The following is a 27,498-nucleotide window of genomic DNA, read 5'->3' as shown; positions in this document are numbered from 1 at the left end:
CACATAACCACACCAATTGCCTGGTCTAATGCTAGGATTTTTTTTTAGAAGAAGTCGTGAGCCTGATGGTGAGCTAACAGTTGCAGTGCCACCTAGAGCTTTCAATCGTCATAAGTTGGCAAGTCCTATGTGCCCGTAATTTCACAAGCACCCGTACCCTTCAAAACTGGAACGCAGTAATGCTCACATTACTGCTTGGTGGCAGAAATAGGTAAGGTGGCAGTACTTCCCTGGACAACTCTTTCATTAGGAGCTCTACTGCCACTAAACCATGCGTACCAGAGCAATGGAATTCGCTCTGGAGCACTTTCCAGAACACCGAAACCAGAACCAATTCAGAAAAGTTCAATTTCTAAATTGGTCATACCATGTATCGAGCCCGATCGATCTTGAGGCTTGATCGATCTTGGAGTTAACGACCACATCTCAGTGCCGTATGTAGGTATTATGGACAAGATATGGTGCAACTTCTCGAACACTGTCCAGCCAAGTCGGTGGTAAGAACTATCCACAAAAAAAAATTCAAAAGCTGATCATAGGTCTTCAATGTCGACCTTCCGAATAGAACGCTGCTAAGCAAGGTTCATGGTTTGCATCCATTAACGCGCTCGAGCAAGCGGCATCTCCAAAGAAAAATCACGAGAACTTGTATGGGAATTAATAATAATAACGCACACACTCAACATAGCCCCGAACTAGGGAAACCCTGTATCGCGGGTGCCATGGACACATACAAAGACAACCACAAATTACACCCAAACGCACGAGAAAAATAAATGTAGGCGATACAAATATTTCTCCCGGCCCGGGATTCGAACCTGGGACCTCCGTGTGGCAGTCCGGCATGGTAACCGTTCGGCCACTGATTCCGTTAAAATTGGCCAGTTTTCGAAGTTTAGAGGGCGTACCAATAACACGTGAGCAAGACAACCGCTGGCAGTCTCTTTTTCCTCATAATCTGATTAATGTGCGTAAGCCAACTGGAGACCAGTGTTCAGCAATTTAAATATCTAAGAATTTTGATGAAAGGGAATTTTTTTGCATCACAACACATTACATGAAACTTTGAATAGAACTAAGTTTACATCGAAATATTTCTGCAATCATTGGATTTCCGAATACACCTAGATACAAATTTCCACGTCTAATAATTTACTAATTCAACAAAAAAGCCGTAATAGCCTAATGGTTTAACCCTATCGTCTCTCAAGCAGAGGCCGTGGGTTCGAATCCGGGCACGCACCTTCGGAGTTTTTTCGGAATTGATGTACGAAATTGAGCATGAGCTTTCCGATGATTCCATTTCACATAATGATGAAACTTGCATGTCGAAGGTTCACAGTCCTCGGAAAACATGTTACTCAATGCTAAAGTCAGGATTTGATTATGGTTTAAAGCACTCGAAATCACACTCAAGTCCCTGCCATTAAGGTCGTATTTCCAGTGCTTGTGTTTCCAGTGCAATCCTGACTTGAGCATTGAGTAGAGTTCTAGAATACGACCCTAAGATAGCGTTGCCGACTATGGCCTAAAACCGTCGCTGTTTATGAATGAAAAATAATAGAGAGACATATCGAGTTCTTATATAAGAGCAGTAGAGCTTCTTGTGAAAGAGTTCGTCTAGGGAAGTACTGCCACCTTACCTATTTCTGCCGCCAAGCAGCAATCTGCCGACCGATAACTAAAATAATTTTTAGATATATCATGAAAAACCATAACCCTGATATTGAAAATGTTTAATGATATTTCAGCTATGCATCATTAGGGTAAGTTCCGACAAGTCGAACATGTTAACTAATTTTAACTGTTTAAAAGAGAATTTTGTGTACTATTTTTAACCGACTTCAAAAAAGGAGGAGGTTCTCAATTCGACTGTATGTTCTTTTTTTTGTATGTGTGTTACGCGATAACTCCGGTATTTGTGAATTGATTTTCATGATTCTTTATTTGTTGGAAAGGGGGTACTTCCATAGCGGTCCCATTTCATTTTGAAGAAAATCATCCACCTCTAAGAGTGGCTGTTCACGCATGAAGATTAATTTTTGTAAATAGCGCCTAACTTTAAATGAGGAGAAATTATTTTAATGTTTGATTTTGATATTTCTCCAATTCAAGGCATTTTTCTCTCAATATACTTTGGGTAGTGAGAACCGATTTTCATTATCTCCAGTGTCAAGTCCTGTATAGTGGCGAACTAGGAGATATTTCAATAAAACTTAGCAAATAGACGTAATTCCACGTACTTTTGAGGTCTGTTTTTTTTAGTACTCTATACTGAGATTATTTGCTATTTAAAATGGTTATTTGACCATTTGTCACTAAGCCGCGTTTTAAATAGTGGACGGCAGTAATGTGAGCATTACTGCATTCCGGTTTAGAAGCGTAAAGGCCCATTTAGATGGAGAGAGTTTATCGTCTCGAAGATACGATTATCGAAAGAATATAAAAAACTTTCCTCGTCTAAACATTCGCGATTATCGACCGTCCACGTGAGCGATAATCGCCTCGCCTTTCAATATTGAACGTCTCAGTGTAAACAGAACTCGAAAGCAAAAATCGTATTTCGAGTTTCTGTGCCAGCCGTTTCTACCACGAGTGCAGTGCGCGAGGGTGTTTAGATTATCACTGCTTTTCTAAGACAAGAATTAATGAAACGAGAACGAAAAAAATTTTGGATTAAGAAATGTTATAAAATTTGAAAAAAAAAAACTTAAAAAATGTATATTTCTATACCATGCAATGAAGTTAACATTATCAGCAGTTCTAAATTTGAATGATTTTTGCATCATTTTGATATATCGTCGGTTAAAAGGTAAAACTCACTAATAGCCTAATTGGCCAAAGGGAGATAATTAAGATTTTGTATTTTTTCATTATGAAAAATCACTAAAGGACTGGTATGTATTAAAACATGAAGGACACCACAGACTTACTGAATTTTTCTTGTCATAGATGTTCTTCCCAATAAAGCAAAATTGAAAAAATCTAGTTTTTGAACAAAATGTCACTTAATGAGTTTTACCTTTTAACCGACGATATACATAGTCAATACCGTAGTAATAACTGAACTCGAATGGCAATTCTCGCACTCAAAACGGTTCGAACCGATTTGTACAATAATCGTATGAACTTGAAAATAAGTCATACGAGATCGTGTTTAGACAAGTCGAAAACTCGTAAGCAAGAATCTCCTTACCACATATTTCTCCGTGTAAACAGTCGAGGAGGCGATTAAGTTGCTTGCCGAGATTCGCAAGCAACTATGACATAATCGTAGGCGAGATTTTAGTCCTTGCCTGAATGTAAACGTTATGATACGATAATCTTATGGCGATTATTGCTTACGATAATCGCGTACGATTTTTCGTCACGAAGCATGCGATAAACTCTCTCCATCTAAATGGGCCTTAAGGGTGCTGGTGAAATTACAAGCACATGGGAGACTAGTTAACTTATATCTCAAGGTGACGGGCGCAGTGCGCCAGTGCCCATAAGATCTTTGTGATTTAAAGCTCTGAGTGGCACATCAACTGCTATGGATAGGCGTGTCGCTTACCACCAGGCGCGCGATTTGTTCGTCCCGTCATTTAGTATTATAAAAACAAAATCCTAAAGCGGTTACACACGATGACGTTTATCAGCTATACACAAACACAAGTTTGCGAAATGCGCTGTCGCTCACGTTGAATCAACAGAAACGTGCGCTTGTAACGATGTAAATACGCTATTGAATCGATGTTTACGCACGTTTAAACCCATGCAATAGGGCTAGCACGATAGGGCTGCTATTCTCACACAGAGATCTCGCGTTTTAAGTCGCTATCGCGTATGCATCGCGACAAAATAGCGCAGGAGAATGAATCTCCAATACCATTAAAAAAATGTGGTGTCTGGATCGCGTTTGCATAGCGTTCGTATTGCATCAAACCCTCGTCTGAGTAATGCATGCTCACTGCTTGATGGTAGAAATAGGTATACTTCCCTGGACGAACCCTTCACAAGAAGCAGAACATAATGCTACTAAAGTTATTTCAAACTATCTTTCTTTTTACAATAATATTTACTCCTTAACAGTTGACAGTAGTACTAGGTAGTTTCTAGGGAAAGTGTAGTATAATATAATCAAAATAATGAGAAGTAGCTACTATTTCTATAGTTACTTCCAAGTCGATTGAATGCGGCCGGTCTGCACCAAGGTTAAAGGGCATTAGATATAGAAGTCCGACGACAGCCAAAACACGAAGATTGCCGAGAGATATTTAAGGAAGTAGTTGTACTTATAACGTCTTTTCGTGCTAAAAGGGTTGCGATGCGATGATACAGTACAGTACAAAAGTTATTGCAAAGGATACGTATACAGATGTATATATCTCTTCTTCACTATGTGCTCTCTCTTGTACACCTTCTCGATTCCTTCTCGTAGATCGCCCCATATCTGAAAAAAAAAAGACAATCATTTCGTCAATTATAATTTCAAGAAACATAATATTTACGTTTAATATAAGAAAAAATCTATTTAACGTGGAATTGTGGGCGCACCGACGACGTACAGTCGGTATTTTCTAGTACGTACGTGACATTTCGAAGATATTTCAGGGGAGCATGTTTCGTTTTAACAATTTTAAAAGTTAAGATTAATTAACCGACATCAAAAACAGGAGGAGGTTTTCAATACGACAGTATTTTTTGTTTGTGAACCGATGTTGATGATTCTTTAACCCATTAACTCCCAAAATCGAGGGCAAAAACAATTTACAACAAAATATTTGTTGTAAATAGGATTTTGTTTAAATTGAATGATTATTGTTTTCTGATATAGAGGATTCGATTTGTCTTTCTATTGACTTTCACTTTCTTTTCTTCTTCTTAAGGTGCCTCTCCAACTAGTGAAGTTTGCCTCAGCATATTTATCTTTATTCCTGGCGAGGCTGAACAGTTGGACGACACTCGCTATCCCAGTCCACTCTCGTATGTTCCTCAGCCACGATTTTTTCCTATGACCAGCTTTTCTTTTACCAGCGACTTTTTCCATCATTATCAGATCCAGAAGATCGTATCTGTCATGCCTACGTACATGATCCAGATATGCAACTTTTCTCTGTTTGATGTTGCAAAAGTTTACGCTTCTGTCCAACTAGTCGCAGAACTTCGTCGTTGGTGACTTTGTGAGTCCATGATAAATGCAACATTCTTTCTGTAGGCCCACATTTCAAATGCTTCAATACGTTTCCTGAGATGCTCTGTCCAGGCCTCACATCCGTATAGAAGTATTGGCCACACGTAACACTGAAGAAGTCGAGTGCGCAAAGGAATCTGGGGGTCTACTCTCGATCTCCGTCCGAAACAATTACTGCCAAATAAGCAATACTTGAGACCAAACGAAAAGTCGCGTGATGCGAATGAAGCTTCATACTTGACACTTGTCTTTTAATTTTGTCGAATATTACTTATTTGACAGTAATTGTTACGGACAGATGTCGAATGTATATCGAGAGTAGACCCCCTGAAGACAACGGCAGCATAATACTTTCCTGATAGCATTAAAGGCACTCCTGGCAATTTCAATGTGGGTTTTAACTTCAGTTTCACTGCCCAAGTCTTCTGTTACTTTTTTTGGTATAAGGAATTATACCAAATTCCGTAATCGCCATTTCTGCTCACCAATTCAAAGGCATCATCATCATCAAACTTAAGAATTATACTCTAGTCGGTGGAGCCTCTTCCAGTCATCTCTCCTACAAGCCAGCTCCATGACCTCCTTATGCGACACGATACCGGCCTATTCCTTTATATGGTCTATGTAACTGCGCCTAGGTCTACCTCTTCCCCTCTACCCCTCGATCTTTCACTCCAAAATAGTCTAAGGGTCATATTCCAGCACATTGAGTAGAGTTCTGGAATACGACCCTCAAAGAGGTTATCGTGTCGTATCAAATGTCCAATCATTTTCCCGCGTTTATACTCTATAGTATTCAGGATCGTTCTTTTCTCGTTTACTATTCTTAACACTTCCTCCTTGGTTTTCTTTTGTATCCAATTTATACCCTTCATCCTCCTCCAGCACCACATCCCAAAAGCTTCTAATCTTTCCCTATTTCTTTGTGTCAGTGTTTCATGTTTCACATACATAAAGTGCAATACTCCAAATGTACACTCTAATTATTTCTTAATGGGTTAAAACCGGGGGCGTTTTGAGTAACAACCCGATTAAAACGTAGGCAGGTTAATTGGGTTTAAACCCGCTGCCTATCTCTGTCAAAACCTCTCGTTAACGGTGAAGAAAGACATCTTGATGAAATCTGCATGTCGAATAAGCTTCACAACCCTTGGAAAACTTGTGAAGTTCCCAACCCGCATTTGGCTTTCCTCAAAGGGTTAATAATAATGATGAAGCATTGAAAATTCTAGTTTATAAGCACGCACTGTCTGTCACGCCTACTACTGTAACCTCTCGGCCTCAGGTAAAAGTGTGAAAAGTAAGACGTGTGAAGTCGCATTAGTCAGATAATGACTTAAAAATACATCTCCTAAGAGAAGACCCGCGCACAACAGCGGAGCGTATAATGGGATGATGACGTGTCGCTGATTCGAATGTTTTAACATTTTTCTACTTTAATTTATATAATTTTAAACAAAGAAGAACACTTAGAAAAAATTCACTTCGATGCGGTTGGGTTCAAACCAACGTCTCCCAGCAAACCGTGCCAGAGGCTATGCCAACTATGCCAAGACACGAATCAACGGACCTCACGAATTTACTGCGCCCGTCACCCTGAGACAGAAGTTGACAAGTTCGACGGGCCTGTAACTTCACCAGCATACTTACCCTTCAAAACCGGAACACAATGCTGCCGTTACTGCTTGGCGGCAGAAATAGGTAAGGTACTTCCCTGGACGGACTCTTTCACAAGGAGCTCTACTGGCATAAACCTAGTTATTTGTAATCCACGACTCAAAAAGAGGAGGGTTATAAGTTTAAATGGTGTTTCTGTGTCTGTCTGTGGCATCTTAGCTTCCAGTCGTGGAAATAAATTTAATGTCAGGGGTTAAAAACATTTTCAAGAGTTCAGTTACAACAGTGTGGCAAGCGCGCATCCTTAACACGCCAGATACCCTGTATAAACAAGCAATCGCATTCACATTTCGAATGTGTAAATATAGCGGTTTTTCTCCACAAACTCCAAAACAACTCTGGCGTCTCGCCAAGATGAATTTAAAATTATAAGAAAAATTTATGAGGTTGTTGAATTTATGAGAATATAGATCGGATTACTTTTGCGGAGTTTTTGTAACTTATAATGTATGATATTTTACTGCCCTACGTTCTGATTCGTTTTTATAAGGGTAAGATTGCTGGTGAAATTACAGGCACATGGACTTGACAACTTATGTCTCAGGGTGACAGACGCAGTGGCAATGCCCCCTAAGATCTTTGCGATTAAAGGCTCTAAATGGCACAGGATAAGCGTGTCGCTTACCACCAGGCGTACGACTTGTTCGTCTCGTCACGTGGTATTATAAAAAGATTGTCTCCATGACCAAACGGTTGCCATGCTGGTCTGCACGGAAGAAAACAATGAAATTGCCATAAGCCTCGATTACTATCGGAACCCATGTCGCCAAAACGTACACAAACAAAATTATAAACACTATGAAAGCTTGAAAATAATTGGTCATAGTTTCTAATTTAAAAAGATGTAACGATTGTTAATTTAATTTAATCTTTATTTCACGTTACGTTTGATTTTATATTGAAATTTTATTCAACGTGCTGCCATCTTGCAGCCCTTGGACTACAACGAACGATTAACATCTATTTGTAATAGATAATCAGAAAATTTAAAATTTATTAAATTAAATTTACCGATGGTTTGAAATACTACCATGGATAATATTTTTGGTGCAGCTATTATTTTTGCACTCTAAAACAGCACAATAAGGCATTTTTCTACGATTTTAGAGAATTTGCCCGAAACAATGACAACCATAGTAGGTCTTCCGAGACTTCTAGTTAGCACGCGTCTGACGTTAACTAACCTGCCATGCATAGGTCCCGGTTTCGATCTCCAGCCCGGGAGAAATATTTGTATGGCCTTAATTTATTTATCTTTGGGTGTAATTTATGGTTGTCTATTTGTGTGTCCATGGCACCCGCGATACAGAGTCTTCTTGGTGCGGGGCTATGGGTGTTCGCGTTAAACAAAACGCTTCAAACTTGTACCTTCTCGTCTTTTTTACGTCATTTTTAACAAACACAAACAAATCAATGTATTGAAATAAATAAGGTGCTGTTTAAGAGTGCGATACCTTAGTACCTCAGTTCGAATTCAAAAATTTCCCGTACTGAATCGGTTCTATTGTGTCACTGGCTTTATTTCAGTTATTTTAATTACAAACGAAATAAAAGCTATTTGAAAAATGTATATCGTACACATTGACTTACAAAGTCAATGATCGTACAGTATAGGTCGTGTCCTATTTAGTTCAGTTGATATAATATAAAATCATTGGTATATCGTTGGGAATAATGCAAAGTCGCGTATGAAGCATTGGCAAAAGGCGCGTATCTTCACGAGATCAACTTTTAAAGGTGAGGGTTTGAACATTATTACTTTGTTATTTCAATCGCTACGACTTACATTTATGCACAATAAACATTAATTTAAGTTATTCACGTACTGATAACAATAGACTCCAGTAAATGAGGCTAATTTGTTTGCCACGACGTTTACGCGGATTTGGTAACGGCAACTTTAGAACGCATGCTAGTTACGCGTAATTGTATCACACTCTATACAACACTCACATACTCACTCACTCACTCTATACGACACTCTATACAAAGGTCGAAAGTTATATATCTACTACTACTACATAGAGCAAGGCTATCTGCACACGCGCAAATGTGTGCGTGAAGTGGCAGGGTTATCCATCACTTCTCGTACTATTACATCACGTGGTCAGAGCGGCACCATACCGAATATTTTACGCGAATCTGTTATCTGTAATTCTATTAATAGGATCATTGACTTACAAATAAATGGACGACGGGTCTAATACAAAAACCACGAAAAAAATGTCCCAAGTCATCCTATTTAAACGTAGTGACATGTAAAGGAATATGAAAAAGCTTTTAAATTGTAATGTCATCGCAGTACTGTCTAATTTTGCTTGCTTCGCTGTCAGTCAGACAAACGAAGACTAAAGCGTGAATGACGCTCTGTATACGATTTTAACGCCCTATAAGTTCGGATACTTTTTAGCGCGGACCCGACGTCAATATAATTGTAAGTCAATGAATAGGATCCTAATAATTACACATGTTCATTAGGTAATATTATATTTTTCATTGATTCACTAACTAAAATAATATTGAAGATTTATTTAAAATAATGTATTAAAAACACGTTATATTTTGGACAGGTACTTTTAAATAAGGTAATCAAGGTACTTGAAATTGCGAGTCCAAGTTTATCATTACCTAGTTAACAATTAGGTATATTCACTACGTAATATTTATCGACAATACAGATTGAAAATTCGAGAACCATTGTCTATTAGCTCACGAAGTTATGGCGTTTCATTATATTGATATAATAAATCTGTATTACCACAGATAATACAATACTATACTAGTAGTATTACATGTTAATCAGCACTAAATAAATGTTTGAGTTTGAATGAAAAGTAAGTTTCTTCTCTCAGAAAACGAAAGAAACTCACCTCTTTATCCTGTTTAGATGATGATAAACAGCCGAATACAGCACAATTCACGACCATTATAAATAGTAACGTACAATGATGTTATATATGAACGTACAAGTTCCGTAATGAATAAATGAAAACTATATTGAAATATCAAACCCGTCTTAGTGCGAAAACGGTTCGCCGACAGCCTTGTAGTCGTTCAGTCAATATGACCGTCAATGTGCGGGGCATCTTGTGGTATCTAAAGCTAGGGAGGGGCGGTGAGTGTTCATTCTCTTTACTTCTTATTCTCTGATTGTACTATAAACGACGATATGTGAAGTACCTATTGAATACAGCTGTTTTCTTGTAAAGTTTCGAGGTAAGTTTGTGTTTTTTTTTCTACTGTGAAAATTTTTAGGAATTGTGTTTTCACACCGTACAGTAATCAGTGTATATCCTCAATTTTTAACCGACTTCAAAAAAAGGAAGAGGTTCTCTATTCGACAGTTTATTTTGTATGTATGTTACGCGATAACACTTTTTTGTCAAAGAGGACACCTCAGATGTGGTCCCATTTAAATTTGAAGAAAATACTTCACCTCTAACAGTGGCTAACTAGGGGATTAATGACTTTTGACGTCGGTTTTGTTAGTACTCTGTACTGATTTAATTTTTAAAACATCCATTTTACTATATATTTCTTTCAAATTGATTGATTCAACACTCACAGTTGAGGTTGCATAGACTCTTAAAAAAAGGCTTTTAATTTACACCTCCCCCTTTATGCGTTGGGTTTAAAAAACACACACAAATCAATGTATAGGTGCTATTTAAGGCGATCGTATAACTTGTTTCCTTATAACATGTTCTGAGCCTATCATACGCAATAATTGCAGCAACCATTTTAAGCAATGAATTTAATCAAGCTGCGATTGATTTCATCAAGTACTTTGATTAGCTAACTTGATTAAAATCAAATGTCCTTGTCAGTAAAATTAATTTAAAAAAAATTGGTAACTTAAATTCGAGAAGGTAAAATGTCTTGTTGACCATTTTAAACCGTAGCAAATTAAGTGTGACCGACCTACATAACTGTACAATGGTTTGGTCACAGACTGCGCAGTTAAAAACAATGGTTTACGCGGTGGTATATTTTTTTAGTTTGATTTTAAGTTACAAGTACTCATTTGAGTATGATACGGTAATCATGCTTTGTTGTACTATACTTATGGGCAATGATTTAGAGGTACGTTAAAAAAAGGTTGAAAAATGACATCGAGTATATAACCCGAAACAGAGACGGAATAAGGGCCATTCCATCCCTGGCAACTCATCAGGCAAATGGGCCTTATATCACTTTTAAATATCAACTCTCGTTTGCGCTAAAATCACAAATTAGAAAGCAGAAATAGTACAGCGCCAACAACTGACCTGTGTGTACGTCTCCGTATATTCCAAAAATATTCTGTATTTATTGAAATAAAAATAATATCTCTAACAATGGGGGCTGCTCCGTTCGGTGGTGTGGGAAAAACAGCAAAACATCGAATTACAAAACAAACGGAATCACATTTCATTGGTAATTAAATATGTAATTTTGCAATTTTCGTCCATTATAGCAAAGTTCCAGTTAAACTGGTCGATTTGAAGTGAAACAAGTGACGACACCCGTCATTGTATACACTGAGATACCTCGGCCTAAAGACGCAAGCCTTACCTGTATATAGCCAGGAATACACTGGCCTGGGATAAAAATATTGGTGGTATATTAAGGTATACACGTGGGGATGAAAGTGATAAAATTAGCAGACTTAGGGCTCTGGGGGCCTACCATAACCCTTCAAAAAACAATCTTATTTCAATGTAAGCTTAAACTAAGCTTATTATAATATTACTCATATTCGTACCATGACGAATCTGTTAACCAAGCAACGTATTATTGCAAAAGTGATTGAAAGAACGAATGATTTCCCAATATTGTCTATTCCTTACTAAAAATAGGAAAGAAGTAACGCTATATGTACTATATATGCAATCTCTTTCTTTTTTGATGTTCCGAATGGTCTTATCGTAGTATAATGTTTAAGTACTTAATGTTATTTACACTCAGAGAATTTTGACTGTTAAGAAAAGAGGAGTATGTAATAATAAAATCTATTAAAATTACGTCGTTTTCAATAATGATTCCGCATTTTCATGAAGAAAAAAAACCCTGAGTCTTGATAGTCACGTTGTGATGTGATATGACGTAATAGTTCAGTGTCAACCACAGAGATATATCTAGATAGACGCTGCAAGTACAGCAATTTGTATGAAAACCGAGCGTGCCACATTTTATGTATGCACCATAACGACACAAGAACTATTTAGTGATGGGAAACCTACTTCCGCGCTAAATAGATTGATTGAACGGAATACACGTATTCCATTCAATTACTCGATTCAAGTATTCGTTGATTGCAAGTAGTCGCGAAATATTAATATAGTAGAAAAATACCAAAACAAGATAGTTATGTCCTTTGTTACAAATTAAAAAAAAAATTGATTACTTAAAAATTTAAACTTCAATTTTTAATCAACTTCAAATATTAAAATTATTGTCCTTGAAAAAAAATAAGCTTATTACAAAACCGTCTTTTTGTAATAGAAGACCTTATCGATTGACTTAAATAATGAAAACGCACGTCAATATATGAACTTGCTACTGCCTTAATTAAATTTACCAGATGGTTTTCTGTCGGTGATTGATCAATTTGGTGAATGGCAAGACAACTGAAAATGTTACTGTTGACAAAATATCGTAAAATCTTACTAATCAGAAGAGGTTTACTTAATGTCGGCCTCGTTTAAAGTTTTTGTGATTTGATCATGATTTCTCGGATTTCTAACTCTGCTACTCTGCATATTTGGATAGCATCTTTGGTGGGATATACTAGACCACCCTTGGCCTTGAAAGAAACGAACTCATAATGTATGACCAACTCCAGGTTTTTGTAAAGACAGCGTACTATTACATTCTGCACTATTTACATTTTTTTGTATTACTCGTATTACATATCCGCGATGTACGAAATTATTTGCTCACTATATTCGGACATTCGAGGCAACGTGCTGCATAAATTATCGAAATTACAGACACTACTGATAATAGATACTACAAAACGACAAAAAAAACTAGACGTTATAACAAAAAAGTTTTATAATATTGCTAAGGTCATAATAATTTTCGTCCCTTTGTTTTCAAAATCGGTCAGAATCGAGAACAGTGTTACCTAACGTGTACATCACTAAATGCTAAATTTGGCCAAAAGAATGTACAAGCGGCCGTACCACGAAATTGAATGCATTATACAAAAGTGCGTTCGTTTGTTATTCATGGCGTATTAACAAAGGATCACAAACATGTCGCGCCAAGTAAAAGCCGCAATGTATTACAAATATGAGACATACACTGGGTTGCATATTTGTTTTCTCGAAATTCATACAAAAACAAAACAATTGTTAAACGCGTTATGGTACGAAAAGTCAATGTAAGTAAGGTATGCCCCCAGTACGTTTCATTTGAAAAAATAATGACTTTAATCGTGTTTTGATTTCGATGAAACGTAAACGTTCGCGCGTTCGTATGAACATTGTTATCAAAGTTCAACCTTTTTTAGCGTTCATCGAAATTAATTATTTTTAATTATCATATTTTTTTTTAGCCCCTCACTAAATTCGAACAAACGTTATTTCGGAAAAAAAAATTCGAGTTTGTGATAGGTTACCAGACCTGTTATCATATAAAGGCTTATTTTTTAAAAGCTTATTTATTTTAATTTACAAAGAGCAACCTCTGGAGTTTCTTGCTTATCCTTTTCCGGGGAATATGCGTCATGAACGAGCTGTAGGCTTTAGTCAATACGACGATTAACTTGCTTACCTATGAAATAAAGATTATAATTCAACGTTTTTTTAGTGTTCCCCCAAATATGTCCTTCAGTGTAGATCGTGTATAAAACGGTCACGGCTAGGACATAGCCCTCGTCACTTCAAGCGGTCAACGTACAATTTGTCCCGCCCACTGTCAGTTCAATGATATATGACGCGGTGACAGCCCAGTGGGAGAACAGTTGCTTCCAAATTGAAAAGACGACGGTTCGTATCCCTGTGGTGGCACGTAAGTTTTGTTTAGTGGCAATACCCCTCGCTAGGGGTGAAGATGAACACTGAGATGAAATCCGCATGTCGAAGACCACGTACGTTGTTCTGATCTCAAAGTAAGTAGCTGAAGCTGTGTTATGGAAATCGGAAACAACGACGGTACCACAAGCACCCAGAACCGACACAATGTGGAAAAGTCACGTCACGTCACCCTGAGACATAAGTTGACAAGTTCTATGTGCCTGTTTCACCAGCACCCTTACCCTTCAAAACCGGAACACAGTAATGCTGACATTACTGCTTGGTAAGGTGCAGTATTTCCCTGGACGTACTCGCTATTGTTGATGATGATAAGTTATAGTTCGGGTCAAAGTGATCTATGCGCCCTTTGATAAGTTGACCTGCAGTTTCAATTGTTTTTGGAAGAATTTCAATCGCAATCAAACAAGCACTTTACGCCTTTGACATAAGGTCGATTTTTCAACACGAAATTGGCAAAGAATGCACTGAAATATGGCCGATAGATTGAAATATTCGCAGCGTTCCGTATTCAAAAACATGTGAACTTTTATAAGAACAGACGTATATCAAAGACATTAAGATGCTCTTTGATGATAAAAACAAAAATTCGTCTCGAAACAATAGAAACTGCAGCTTAATGGCAAAGAGATATGGTTGATTTTAATCAAATGTTCAGTTATTGATGTTGTGTTTTCCATCCGTGCGTGGAATTTTGAATGTTGACTTTTCAAGAGAATATACAAGATATAAGTCATTGTCAAATGCAAGTGGGTCGCAGTTCGTTAGTAAGTAACTACAATAGGAGTAGGTCTTTAACGTCTTCGATTTATTTTAGTAAGTTCTTTGCCAACTCCGCTGCTCTCTTATAATGAATAATAAGTCACTTCAGACGCAACATTAAAATACAGGGCGAAACAAAAAGATGGCTGTAATTTCTACTGTCCATATTAACTAATAAAAAATAAGCGTGCTCTCTGCGTGGCAAACCAGCATGGTAACCGCTCGGCCACGGAGGCAGTTTATTTAGAAATTATAGTCATTAATAACATATAATAAACATTACATGCTGCCATAGGATTTTGAATCGTCGACCTCTAAATTGAGAAGCTGCTTTTATTAAACTGAGCTAACGCCGCTCTATGATATTTATGATCGTGCTATTTTATTATGTTGTTGATCTCACTTTCCTCGCATGTCGAAATGTTATAACTGGAATTAGGCAAATTTTTAAGGAGAACATATTTTCGGTTAACAGTTTACGTTTTAAGCTCTTGTGAATCTCCTTCGATCAATATGTAGTACAAGTTGATCGTGTTGTGAGGAAGAATAATTTTAAAAATTTCGCAACCATTTTTGGTAACCCTGTATAGTATGTATGAATCAATGTGTTGAATGACAATGCAAAAACAATTTAATAGACGTGATCAGAAAGTGATGGTACATTTGATTTGAAATAAACACGCACAATGCATGTGCCGCATGCGCATTGCAACACCTCATCTGTCCATTCGTTTTATTTACGTAGACGAAAATTCTAAAGACGTGATATGTGAATTCGAAATTCAAACCGAGCAATCACATGGCTTTAAACGGACAATTGTTTTTTGTGCGCCTGGTGGTAAGCTACACGCTGGTTAATCATAGCTACAGTACCACTCAGAGGCTTGAATCACACTGAAACCTGAAGTTGAGAAGTCCCATGTGCCTATAGTCTCACAAGCACCCTTATCTTTGGCAGAAAGTGTAGTAGCAACCTGGATGAACTCTTTCACAAGGAGCTCCATTACTTCTAATTAGCTTCTTCCTGATGTAAAGAAATTACTCTCGATTTTTTTTTATATATCGACCGAAAGTGTGGACATGCCAAACATTTCAATCTGGCAGCGCGAGCATAAAAATAAGTTTATTAATTTTGAAAATAGGTCAAATTATTTATGAAAATAGTAAAAACTATCGAATGAGGATTTCGTTATTATGATCAACTGTATTCAGCGGCTGGGTTGCGGTTAGACGAAGAGAAAGCTGGGGGGTCAAGATCCCACAGATTTTTGATGTGACATGGGACTGTCAACTTATGTCTCAGAGTGACGGGCGCAGTGGCAGCGCCCCTCTGGTATTTGCGGTTTAAAACTCTCAGTGGCACTGCAACTGGCGTATCACTTACCACCAGACCCATGACTTGTTCATCCCGTCACTTGGTATTATAAAAAAAAAAGAAAAAATCTCAATCGGCTCGATATTGACGCATTTGTGTAACTAATCAGTTTAGAGTGCTTCCTTCTCTTCTATAGGTCTCTCCCTGCTAAGCATCATGATTTTGAACAAGTACACTGTCAATGAATCTTCTCCAATCTGTCTTCGGATAGGTGGAACAAGACATTCACCGGCACTGCCAAATTTCCAGCTCGATCGTTATACATACAAGATCTCTCGTAAAACGTGAAAATGCAAAGTTGTAGCGATACACCTTGTAAAAATTAGAGTGAAAACAAATATTTTAAAACCAGTGAGATAGTATTCCACCGGCTATTTGCATTTTTAGTTACTATTTCTATTATTATTCAATGTTTTCTTTTTGTCTGCATAGAAATTTCTAGACTCAAATATAGTGATGTTCATTTACGATGACTGATGTTTATCGACATTAATTTTTACTGAAATGTTTGAATTTCTTACTATGAATTTTGTAATTAAAATCCCTAAAATATCGAAACGAAAAGCATTCACGTTAAATTGATTTCTTTTACTTTATTATTGTTATTACTTACACATATTTCGGACAACCGTTTCAATTTCATGTCAATTTTGAAGAAAAATGTATGTATACACATACATAAAATGTATGTATTGTTTTAGATAATTTAGATAATTGGTCTTGTTATTACTATTTCCGACTTTGTTTAAATATCCATGGCAAATGCATTTATAAAATAAAATCGGTTATATTTTGCATGTGCATGCAAAATAAATAAGAAACAATTATAGAAAATTACATAAATCCTTCATAAAAAAAAAACACCAATTTAATTTATTCAATTCGTTGATGGTTCGAATTTACTCTTGACAGTGACAGCTTCACCAACCCGTGTTAACGTATAATGGAAAACTGACACTGGCGACGATCGCCATATATTTTTATATTATTCTTATAAAACTGACGCTGGCCCAAGCCTAGTGGCCGCCATTAAGAAAATAATAATTATTTATATTAATATATTAATTTAATAATACACCAGTACCAGTGTAGGTATCGGTTTTCATCCGCGCCCGCCGGTGCTGCTAGGCAGCAGTTTTATTTCAATACTCACAACCCTGCAAGTTTGTGCGGGCTCGTAGCCGTCGCGGTTGCGGGCACGAAACCGTTGCGATTGCGGAACGCACCGCGAAGTTAGTGGGAGTTAATCGCAAGTCGCGCGGTTAATAGAGACTCACCCCGCGTGCGCCTGCACCACATTGCGCGTGAACCGACCGCCAAAGTGCGCGGGCGACGACGGCCGCCAAGCGCGCAGATGATCGCGTCCTGTGCGGTTCAACTAGTAGCCGCCGCGGCAACCGCGAGCAACTGTCGCCACTACAGACGTAAAACGCGCCGTGAAATGTGCTACTAATTTTACATACTTAACTATTACACTCTACAGATGCTGCGGTCCCGCGGCAGACGCGGGGGAAAACCGCTCCGCGTGAGTTCTTAGTGTAACTAAAATGAGTTTCAGCGCCATCTAACGTGTAATAGTTAGCTATTATATACTAGTTTTTTTTTTTACTAATTTTTACTAAAACGCCACCTGATGGTGAACAGCTGAACCAGGATGAAAATACTGAAATATAACTAAATGTAATATAACTCTTACTCAAGTGACTAAGTTTAATTTTGTTAAATTTTAAAATTATGTTATGTCGTTTTCACGTTTTAAGCCCTACCCAATCAAAATCTTTAAGTTTGTTAGTAGGTAATAGAGCGTAAAGTTTGAATTGCACACAAGTTAAAAAGTGGCGACATCGGCACCCGATCTTACATAGCGTCATTACACATCTCCTCTTTTTTTCTATATCTATGGTCATTACATATCTCCCCTTTTTTCCTATCTATATCTATGTTCTGGGGATCTACTCTCGATCTCCGTCCGACACCCGTCCGAAACAATTACTGCCAAATAAGCATTGCTTGACCAAATGAAAAGACGCGTGATGCGAATGAAGCTTCATTCTTGATACTTGTAAATTCTTGTACTTTTAATTTTATCAAATATTACTTATTTAACAGTAATTGTTTCAGACGGATGTCGGACGGAGATCGAGAGTAGACCCCAGCACACTGATATCGAATGAAAGTACCGAACGTCCTATGTTTATAAAGCAAGAATGTAATATGGAAATCTTTTATTATTTTAAATAAAATCTGGATTTTGTTCAATTTTATTTTATTTATTTTAATGCGAGACTAATGCATTCCTATGCTTTAGGCCTTTAAAGTCTCAAAAATGTACATAAAATGATTTCATTTTTCTTATAATCTATATTCGCCGACTAACTCCGTAAACGTTGTTGGATAACGATATCGTATCCGAATGTTAAATAAAAGTTTTAACTCGAATGTTCTGAATAGCTCGGAAAGCGCCCTTCGACTCGAGAACGATATCCAATCGATCGATTCGGTTATATCGAAGAGCTCTGAATCGGAATCCTGGTCACGCCATCGTTTCGAACTCCGTCCTCTTAGTTCACTTACCCTCTATATTTTGCCCGTAACAAATACGTTTTCAATACTGTCAGCGCTTCTACGTGCAATGTGGCGAAAAAATTAGGATTAAGCTTAAATACATTAAACAAGAATTAAGAAAATATATTACACATAGAGCACGACGCGAAAAGCCGTGCAAAAATCCGTGGTAGCGTTTCGGTGAAGGAAAACATTGTGAAGAAACCTGCACATCGAAGAAGGTTCACAACCCTCGGAAAAAGTGTGGAAGTCCCCAACCTGCATTGGGCCAGAGTGGCGGACTATGGCCTAAACCCTCGCCTGAGAGGAGACCCCATGCCCGGCAGTGGGACGTAACAATGGGTGGGTGATGATGATGAATACACATAAATTATGACAAGAGCGGTGGTAGCCCAGTGATAGTAAAGAGTATTCGAAAATGTATTAAGCATGTTTATGTTGCAGCTATAGCAATGTATTCAAGACGATTTAGAATATTATAAACAGCGAAACTTGAAAAGTCAAACCTCGTAACTTAGATTTTCAACTCGGATATGATGACAAATAAGAATAGACGGAATAGACGTAGATGTTGCTAAAACATATGAAATTTTTTTTAATGACATTCAAATATCGACTACCACGTTGTTAAATTCGTCTCGCACGCATATGTTGCCGAATCATTAGTAAAAGAAAATATTGTAGTTATTCTCAATAATTTAAAGTTCCGACATATAATCAATATATATAAAAAATAAAGCCGATCTTGATGGTCTTTCCGTCAAAGTAATTAATTCTCTAATAGTACTAAGCATGTGTTTTAAACAAATGTGCATATGATATGTTTCCTGTAAAGCTCTTTTAAGCCTGGTAGTAATTCAGACCCCACCAATTTCAGACCTATTTCAATACTATCGACACTCAGTAAAATATTTGAAAAATATTATTGATCAGTTTTGTGCACATTTTCTTAATATTTTCTGAACAATTTTGTTACCCTTCAGAGTCCTTCAACAACCCTATTGAGTTGATGAAAAGTTTCACATTCACATAGTGTATTCTGTGACCGTTCCAAGGCTTTTGATTGTATGCAACGTCATACTCTGGTCAGGAAACTTCGGCATTACGGTCTAGCGGGCCATGACCTCAACAGTCTTAAATAGTATTTGAGTGATAAGGTAACAGGGTCGATGTTAACGCTATGTGATCATCAGGGTCTGCAATTAGCATAGGCGTTCCTCAAGGTTCAATTCCATGTCCATTTTTAGTTGATATAAATGACTTAGCTTCATGGAGGGTATAGACCATTTATTTATTTTGGTGATATACATTTGAAGTCAAAATAATATTGTCGTAGTGCTGAATTCAAGTTATTATAGATAATAAATCTATTATTGGCTAAACATGAAAATTTGCATATGGGTGCATTCGGAAATCAGTAGTTTGCCGAGAGATATTATAAATATAGTTGTACTGTAAAATTAATTGTCAATATTTTAGGTTACAACGATTAATTTTCTAAGAGGCAGGATATGGTTGACCCAGACGAAACATTGTGAGGCGTTAACATGCTTTGACCTGTGTGTGTTACTTTTAGACTTCTAGAACTACTTTCACTATTGAGGTGTATCCGCGAGTTTTGTACATAAATGATTTTATTTGCGTAAGATGTATCGAGTTCTTAGGTTTTCGCTGCACATTGGAAATGAAGCTATTATGTTTTATACAAAAACCGAACACTTAAAAAAATTTCTTCGATCCGGCCGTATTCGAATCAACGTCTTCTATCAAACCGTGGCAGACGCTATGCCAACTAGGCCACGGAACGAACTAGTGGACCTTACGAAATTTTCTATGTGCTTGTTGCAGTTTTTTTTTTTTAACGACTTTTTGCCGTAGTGAGAAATTTGTGTTTTCACTCAGCCAGGTACCTTTAAAAATTAATCAAATTGAAGCTTCATCTCTAGTCAGCGATAGTAGCTGTAAAGGTATCGAAAATTTAAAATTCATTTTGAATTCAAATCAAAAAACAATCCATATTTTCCTGGTACACAATTTTAATAAAATTGTAATACTTAATAATAATAATAACGCACACACTCAACATAGCCCCGCACTAGGAAAGCCCTGTGTCGCGGGTGCCATGGACACACACATAGACAACCACAAATTACACCCAAACTCACGAGAGAAATAAATGCAGTCCATACCCATATTTCTCCCGCCCTGGGAATCGAACCCAGGACCTCTGCATGGCAGTCGGCATGGTAACCGTTCGGCCACAGAGGCAGTTCATTAATATTTAACGTGCATGTATGGTCAGCCATAATTATTCTATTACTAGGCGGTCCCACTGTAGAAGACGTCGGTTCAGATCCGGGCGGAACGAAGGAATTTTTTAAATTCGTTCATAATTAATGAAAAAAATGAAATTAGAAAGAAATTAGAAATTATTTTCAAATTAGACCTAAAATAAAAAAAAACGTTTGCAGATGGTGAATCTTTGACAGTTTCACAGATCCTTACGAAATAACATCTCGATCAAAAACGTTGTCATTGACCAGTGACAACAAATTGTATTCTACATTTCGAACAATAAGGTCCATGACCACTAACATCAGATTGCACCCAGTTTCCTTTATTCTGTCAGTGTAAGTATACATTTTTATAATCGTAACAAAACAGTAATGTTGCGTTACATAATCGTTACCAATTACATAACGCATTGGGCATTTAGAAATCTGACACGAACTCGGGTTTTGCAACGTGAATTGCACGTTTTTTTTTCTTTATAAAATATGGGTTTACTAGGTTCATTTTTGACGACTACCAAGACTGTTAAACCAAAACATAAACTTTACTAAACTATATTTATATACCTTCCGTTTCGATCAATGTTTATGTTGTCTGTTTGAAATAAATATTACAAATGATAATGTGTACAAATGTTCCTTTTTCTCAGGAGAATTTAGTAGCAGTAGATCTCCTTGTGAATGAGTTCGTTGTGGGAAGTACTGCCACTTAACCTTTTTCTGCCGCCAAGCAGTAATGTGAGCATTACTGTTTCGGTTTTGAAAGGTAAGGGTGCTGGTGAAATTACAGGCGCAAGGGACTTGTCAACTTACGTCTCAGGGTGACAGGCGCAGAGGCAATGTCCCTAAGATTTTTGCGATTAAATGTTCTGAATGGCACTACAACTGTCCGTTTTCTCACTTAAAAAGATTACCTACTTTTGGACTATGTAAACAAAGCACAAATTTTCAATAAAGAATTACGACGCATTTTACATGTACAGGCCCATGTCTCTGTAGTTAAGGTTTCTCTCTTCACTCCCTATCAACCTCTTGGTCCGCACAGGGACCTTATTCAGTCAGGTCCTAACCCCAGATCACACAAGACTGCATCCGATGCTCAAAAGGCAAATGCCTTGGCTCAGCGAATCCGGATGCGTTACACTACACTCCCTATTGTCCTGACAGGTGCCTGATAGATATTATTATGTATCTTCAGATGTGGCCTACCTACACTTATGACGTCATACATACTGATCCTGCGAATGCGCCGCAAATGCGACTATTTGCTAAAGTAACTACGTGCATTACGTAGTGTGATCTGTTCGCGTGCAGTTCGCGCGCCGCTCGCGTGTCACATGCTACATGCATACTACATGTGTTGAACTGCACGTATGCAGCACGCGCACGCATTCGTCAGATCTGTACGCACCCTAACACGTATGAGTCTGACTAGTCTGCTACATAGTAAATGAAAAACCATGTTTCCTAAGAATGCGATGCGTTATCTAGGCGACCGCAATAAAACCCGTGCGTGACGTCACAAACACGTTGTTTATGTAAATCATGTGGCGTGGTCGCACAGTGGGCGAGCGGTTGCTTCAAATTTCGAGGTTGACGGTTCGGATCCTTGTGACAGTACGACACACGTATGACTTTGATTTCTTAGTAACTTATATTTGTGAATTTTCGGTATCTGCTTATATTTCTCGTTACCCGTAAAGGAAAATATCGCGACGAAACCTATACGTCGAAGAAGACTCACAAACAGGAAATTAAAATATTTTTCGGAATTTCATGAGGGATAATATTATTTGAACCTCAAAGATATAATATGCCGAATTGATTTACTGTAAATGTGCATTTTTTTAAATAAACGATATTTTTTAATGTTTTATATATACATTAACTGTTCCGTCCACATTAGTTGATCTACGGATAAATTATAAATGAACTGCATTCTAGGTTCGCACGCAAACACGTAACACTATGATTATGTTTAAAAATACCTACTAAATAAATATTTCATATCGAGTTCTTAGGTTTTCACGATTGTTACACATAGGAAATGAAACTATTTTTGGGACCTGTAAAGGGCCCGAAACGTCGGTTTGTTTGAAAAAACAAATATACGCGAAATATTTCATAGTCAAAAATAATATTTGATCCTCTTTTCTTCAGTAGGTTAGGTTAGTATATGAAAAAGCAGCACGAAACGAGCCAGCGAAGCGAGCGTGCCGCCGCAGCGGCCTACGAGAGCCTGAAGTTAATTTGCCTGAGTTTCCGAACGTGGTGTCAGGTTTTTAATGCTCAATTGTCTTAGTTTTGAGGGTCAACATGAAACTATCAAACTATGAAACATAAGCTCAGAATAGACTAAAATATACATTCATTTAATTTATTTTATGTCTCAGAAAAAAAGGATCAGTTTCATTGACTTACAAATAAATGGACGACGGGTCTAATACAAAAACCACGAAAAAAATGTCCCAAGTCAACCTATTTAAACGTAGTGACATGTAAAGGAATATGAAAAAGCTTTTAAATTGTAATGTCATCGCAGTACTGTCTAATTTTGCTTGCTTCGCTGTCAGTTGAATAAACGAAGACTAGAGCGTGAATGACGCTCTGTATACGATTTTAACGCCCTATAAGTTCGGACACTTTTTAGCGCGGACCCGACGTCCATATAAATTGTAAGTCATCAGATGATCAGTTTAGATTTTTTTGCCTACTACTTTTCCAAATTTAAAATGATCATTTAAATACGTGCCAGTTCTAAAATATTGATTTGAAGGAGGCTACAGAGTTTAAAACAACGTGTGCAGCCAGCCTCGCGTATGAGCAAGGGAAATCACAGTTATAGATTTTAAAAACTGTGAAATGTTCGCGCCGATCAATGCAATATGCTATTGAGCGTTTCGCCACGGATCTGACAGTAATACAGTCAGAAAAGGGCATTGTTACTGCTTTACGACAAATCGTGAAAACCCAAGTTAATGAGAGTCGTCAAAAAATAGAAAAAGTTCTTCAAAATTCGCTGCTGACTTGTCAACCGATTTTTGCTTATACTACTCGAAGAGTGCTTCACGAGGTCGTGTCACATAAATCAGCCAAAGCTGCTTCCTCTACTACTATCTATGGTATCTAAACGTAATTTCCTTGTACTATTATCCTATCACTACGTCGTTTTTAATATTTAGGTTCATTACATGTAATATTTCATGCAATGCAAGAGGTAAATAGGAAAGAGGTAAGGTAAAAAGGCAGGTTAGTTTTCTCTACCTAATTTCGGTGGCAATTTTTATTATTTGAATATTCTAGAATATTATCAGTACGTATTATTTAATATTCGAGTGTAGTTTCCTGACATCGAGTATATAACCAGAAATGAAGACGAAATGTCATTTCATTTGTTTGAAAACTATTCTGCCATATATGTAATTACTGTGACAACTGCGCTCCGATTGGCTAGCCCGAGTTCGAAACAATTGACGGGTGTCGTCAATGGGTGTCGTCAACTGTTTCATTTCAAATCGACGAAAATTGCAAAATTACATATTTAATATTTAATTACCGATGAAATATGATTCCGTCTGTTTTGTAATTAGATGTTTTGCTGTTTTTTCCACACCACCGAATAGAACAGCACGGTATTGTTAGAGATATTATCTTTATTACAATAAATACAGAATATTTTCTGGAATATACGGAGACGTACACACAGGTCAGTAGTTGGCGTGTCTATATTTCAGTGCAAACAAGAGTTGATATTTATAAGAGCTGTGTCTGTAGCTATATCGCTAATGTGTTGCCAGGAATATATGGCCCTTATTTGGCGTCTCTATTTCTGGTTATATACTCGATGTCTCCTGAAATTTATTTTTCACGATAATAATACTCGAATACCTAAATAATAAAAATTGCCACCGAAATTAGGTACAGTAAACAAATCTGAAAATTGCCCAAGATAATGAAATATAAAAACTTCTTATGCTTTTTGCTTCCTACTTATTAACTTTTCTTCTTACGACGAGTCACTGGAAGAGAAGCGGGAAAAACTGTTTTGCTAGATCAAACTGCTTATGCTCATGGAAGAATTGCATAAATGGAGTTAAGTCAAAAACGTTTAGTGCTCTATTAGATACAGAAAAATATAACCCACATACTCTCCAATTCTTGTAACTCTATCGACTAATATCGTAGATATATTTTTTATAAATATATTTTTCTGTATCTAATGGAGCAATAAACATTTTTGACGTAACTCCACTTATGACATTCTTCCATGAGGGGTACGGTTTAGGTACTTACTATTAAATAACGGTCTTATAAAAAACATACAATACACTTAAGGATATTGTCTAAAGAGTATGGTAATTCGTTACGCGACAGGATGTAATTTACTCGATCATAATAAAATCTCGAAAACAGACTAAAATAAAAGTGTAAAACGAATTATTTAAGAACAAAATACATCTAACTTTGCACCATGGATTTATATATTTCATAATATTACAAATTTACACCTTATTGGGTCATGTTAACTTTTATTTTAAGTAAAAGTAAAAAACCGAGCCACGTGAGATAGCTCGAAGTAGTGGTCTGTCCTTGGCTAACAAGTTGCCAACGCTAAATAAAATCATCTTAGGTAGTGTCTAGTCTATTAACTTTTTAAATTTTGGTTAAATAAAATTAGCATAAAGATTACGCTTTTACTGTAATAATACAAAAAAAATACATCAACAATGAAACCGTCTATTATGAAGTAGCATATCAAATAAGTATACTAATTTGTATTATGAAATAATATTAGTAGTTTTGGTCATCCATAACCGGCTACATTTTCTGTAAAAATTAATTACAAGTAATATGGGCTGGCTTACACATGAATAAACACCCTATTAGAAAGAGACGCATTACTACTTTGAAGCCTCTCACTCGGCTCGTTTTATTAACTTAATATCCGTGCAACAACAAGTCCGTGCTTTGCACATCATTTTTATATAGAGATATTACTCTTTAATACTACAGAGAACCTGCCAAAGGTTTGAATTTCAACTGAGGCCCTATAGTTGTTAAATTCACATTTAAGAAAGACACGTTAAGCCGCCCGCAACCCCGTTAGTAGCCATCGGGCGCTTGTCAACATCGGACCTGTGTCAAAATTTTCTCCGCCTGTTCTTATTAATAATTCTAAGCGCGCAGATTGCGGGACGCGAGACGCGGCCCCCTAGCTGTCATCTCGTAAAATCTGTACTCGCATTAAAATACCACTACTGGAGGTTGCCCGTCAATATGGCATATTAAGCCTTGGTTCACACGGCTTGTCCTGCACGTTTTTAACGTATTCGATTATAAACGGATAGAGAGCGGGGCGTTTACACGATATACATATATGTATGCGTTTAAAAGACGGATGGCCGCAGTATTCACACGGCAATCACCCTGAGAACACGTCTGTGATGGATCTACGATTCTACGCTCTGTTGCACTTTTCATAGAACATGCCAACGGAAATGATGAAAAAAAAATTCAGTTAATTCCGAATGTCAGTAGATAGTTATGACAAATTATTAAAACTTGTGGAGAATTCGAGGTTAACAAAAATAAATAACGCACACACTCAACACAGCCCCGCACTAGGGAAACCCTGTGTCGCGGGTGCTATGGACACACACGTAGACAACCCAAATTACACCCAAACTCACGAGAGAAATAATTGTAGGCCATACAACTATTTCTCCCGGCCCGGGAATTGAACCTGGGACCTCTGCGTGGCAGTCCGGCATGGTAAACGTTCGGCCACGGAGGCAGTTGTTAATAAAAAATATATACGACGTATGTGACTTCGCACCGTGGGAAAAAGATGCATTAATACTATGCGCCACTGGACACCGAATACGATAAGTTCATTAGATTTGCGTATATAATAAAATTTAGGCGCTATTTATAAAAATGAATCTTCATGCGTGAACCCTTGGAGGTGGATGATTTTCTTCAAAATTAAATGGGACCACTATGGAGGTACCCTCTTTCCAACAAAAAAAAATCATCAAAATCGGTTCACAAATACGGAGTTATCGCGTAAAATACATAAACAAAATCATACAGTCGAATTGAGAACCTCTTCCTTTTTTTAAAGTCGGTTAACATAAAAATAAAATAAAACTTACCTGATCCAAGTCAATTTGCTTCAACGGAGGCGTCGGCTTGCAACTGGAGCTCATATTGAGATCGAGTTCATAAATATAAAATAAATATCACTAAACAATATAACCCATCAACGTACAAAAAAAGCAATTTTATTTTATATTACACTATGTTAATGTTATGTATAATTGGTTATGTATTATGTAGACACGGAGATCACAGACGAACTGGCGGTTTTATGTATTTTAAATTTCTTTTTTTTTTCATTTATTTACATCAATTTGTTAAAGTTCGACGGTACAGCTCTTGGGGTAATTCGTCAGATCTGAAACAAAAGAGAAAAATTGTTTACTTATTTAATATTAATTGCACACAAAACAATACAAATGGCTGACTTAATGCCATTAGGCATTCTCTACTAGTCAACCGGAGAGCTGGGTTCGAAATAATTAACAGGGGTGCATAACATAATAATTAAAACAGATAGGAACAAGTTTATAA

General features: G+C 37.1%; 1 protein-coding gene across 1 annotated transcript in view; it reads right to left on the bottom strand.

Annotated features, from left to right (window-relative positions):
• The window catches only part of LOC113227579 (cullin-1), a 44,495-nt gene extending 17,244 nt beyond the window's left edge, over positions 1-27,251 (bottom strand). Inside the window, exons 1-2 of the mRNA XM_026460532.1 lie at positions 27,021-27,251; positions 4,353-4,435 (exon numbers count right to left, since the gene is read on the bottom strand). Coding sequence (XP_026316317.1) covers positions 4,353-4,435; positions 27,021-27,074 — 137 coding nt within the window. The 5' untranslated portion in view covers positions 27,075-27,251. The remainder of the gene's footprint in view (positions 1-4,352; positions 4,436-27,020) is intronic.
• Positions 27,252-27,498: the final 247 nt, after the last annotated feature.

This window comes from Hyposmocoma kahamanoa, unplaced genomic scaffold (assembly GCF_003589595.1).
Source record: "Hyposmocoma kahamanoa isolate Upper Pololo Valley unplaced genomic scaffold, ASM358959v1 211, whole genome shotgun sequence".
Lineage (NCBI taxonomy): Eukaryota > Metazoa > Arthropoda > Insecta > Lepidoptera > Cosmopterigidae > Hyposmocoma > Hyposmocoma kahamanoa.
Note: the sequence above shows the minus strand (reverse complement) of the source record. Positions and strands in the feature narration are given on the sequence as shown.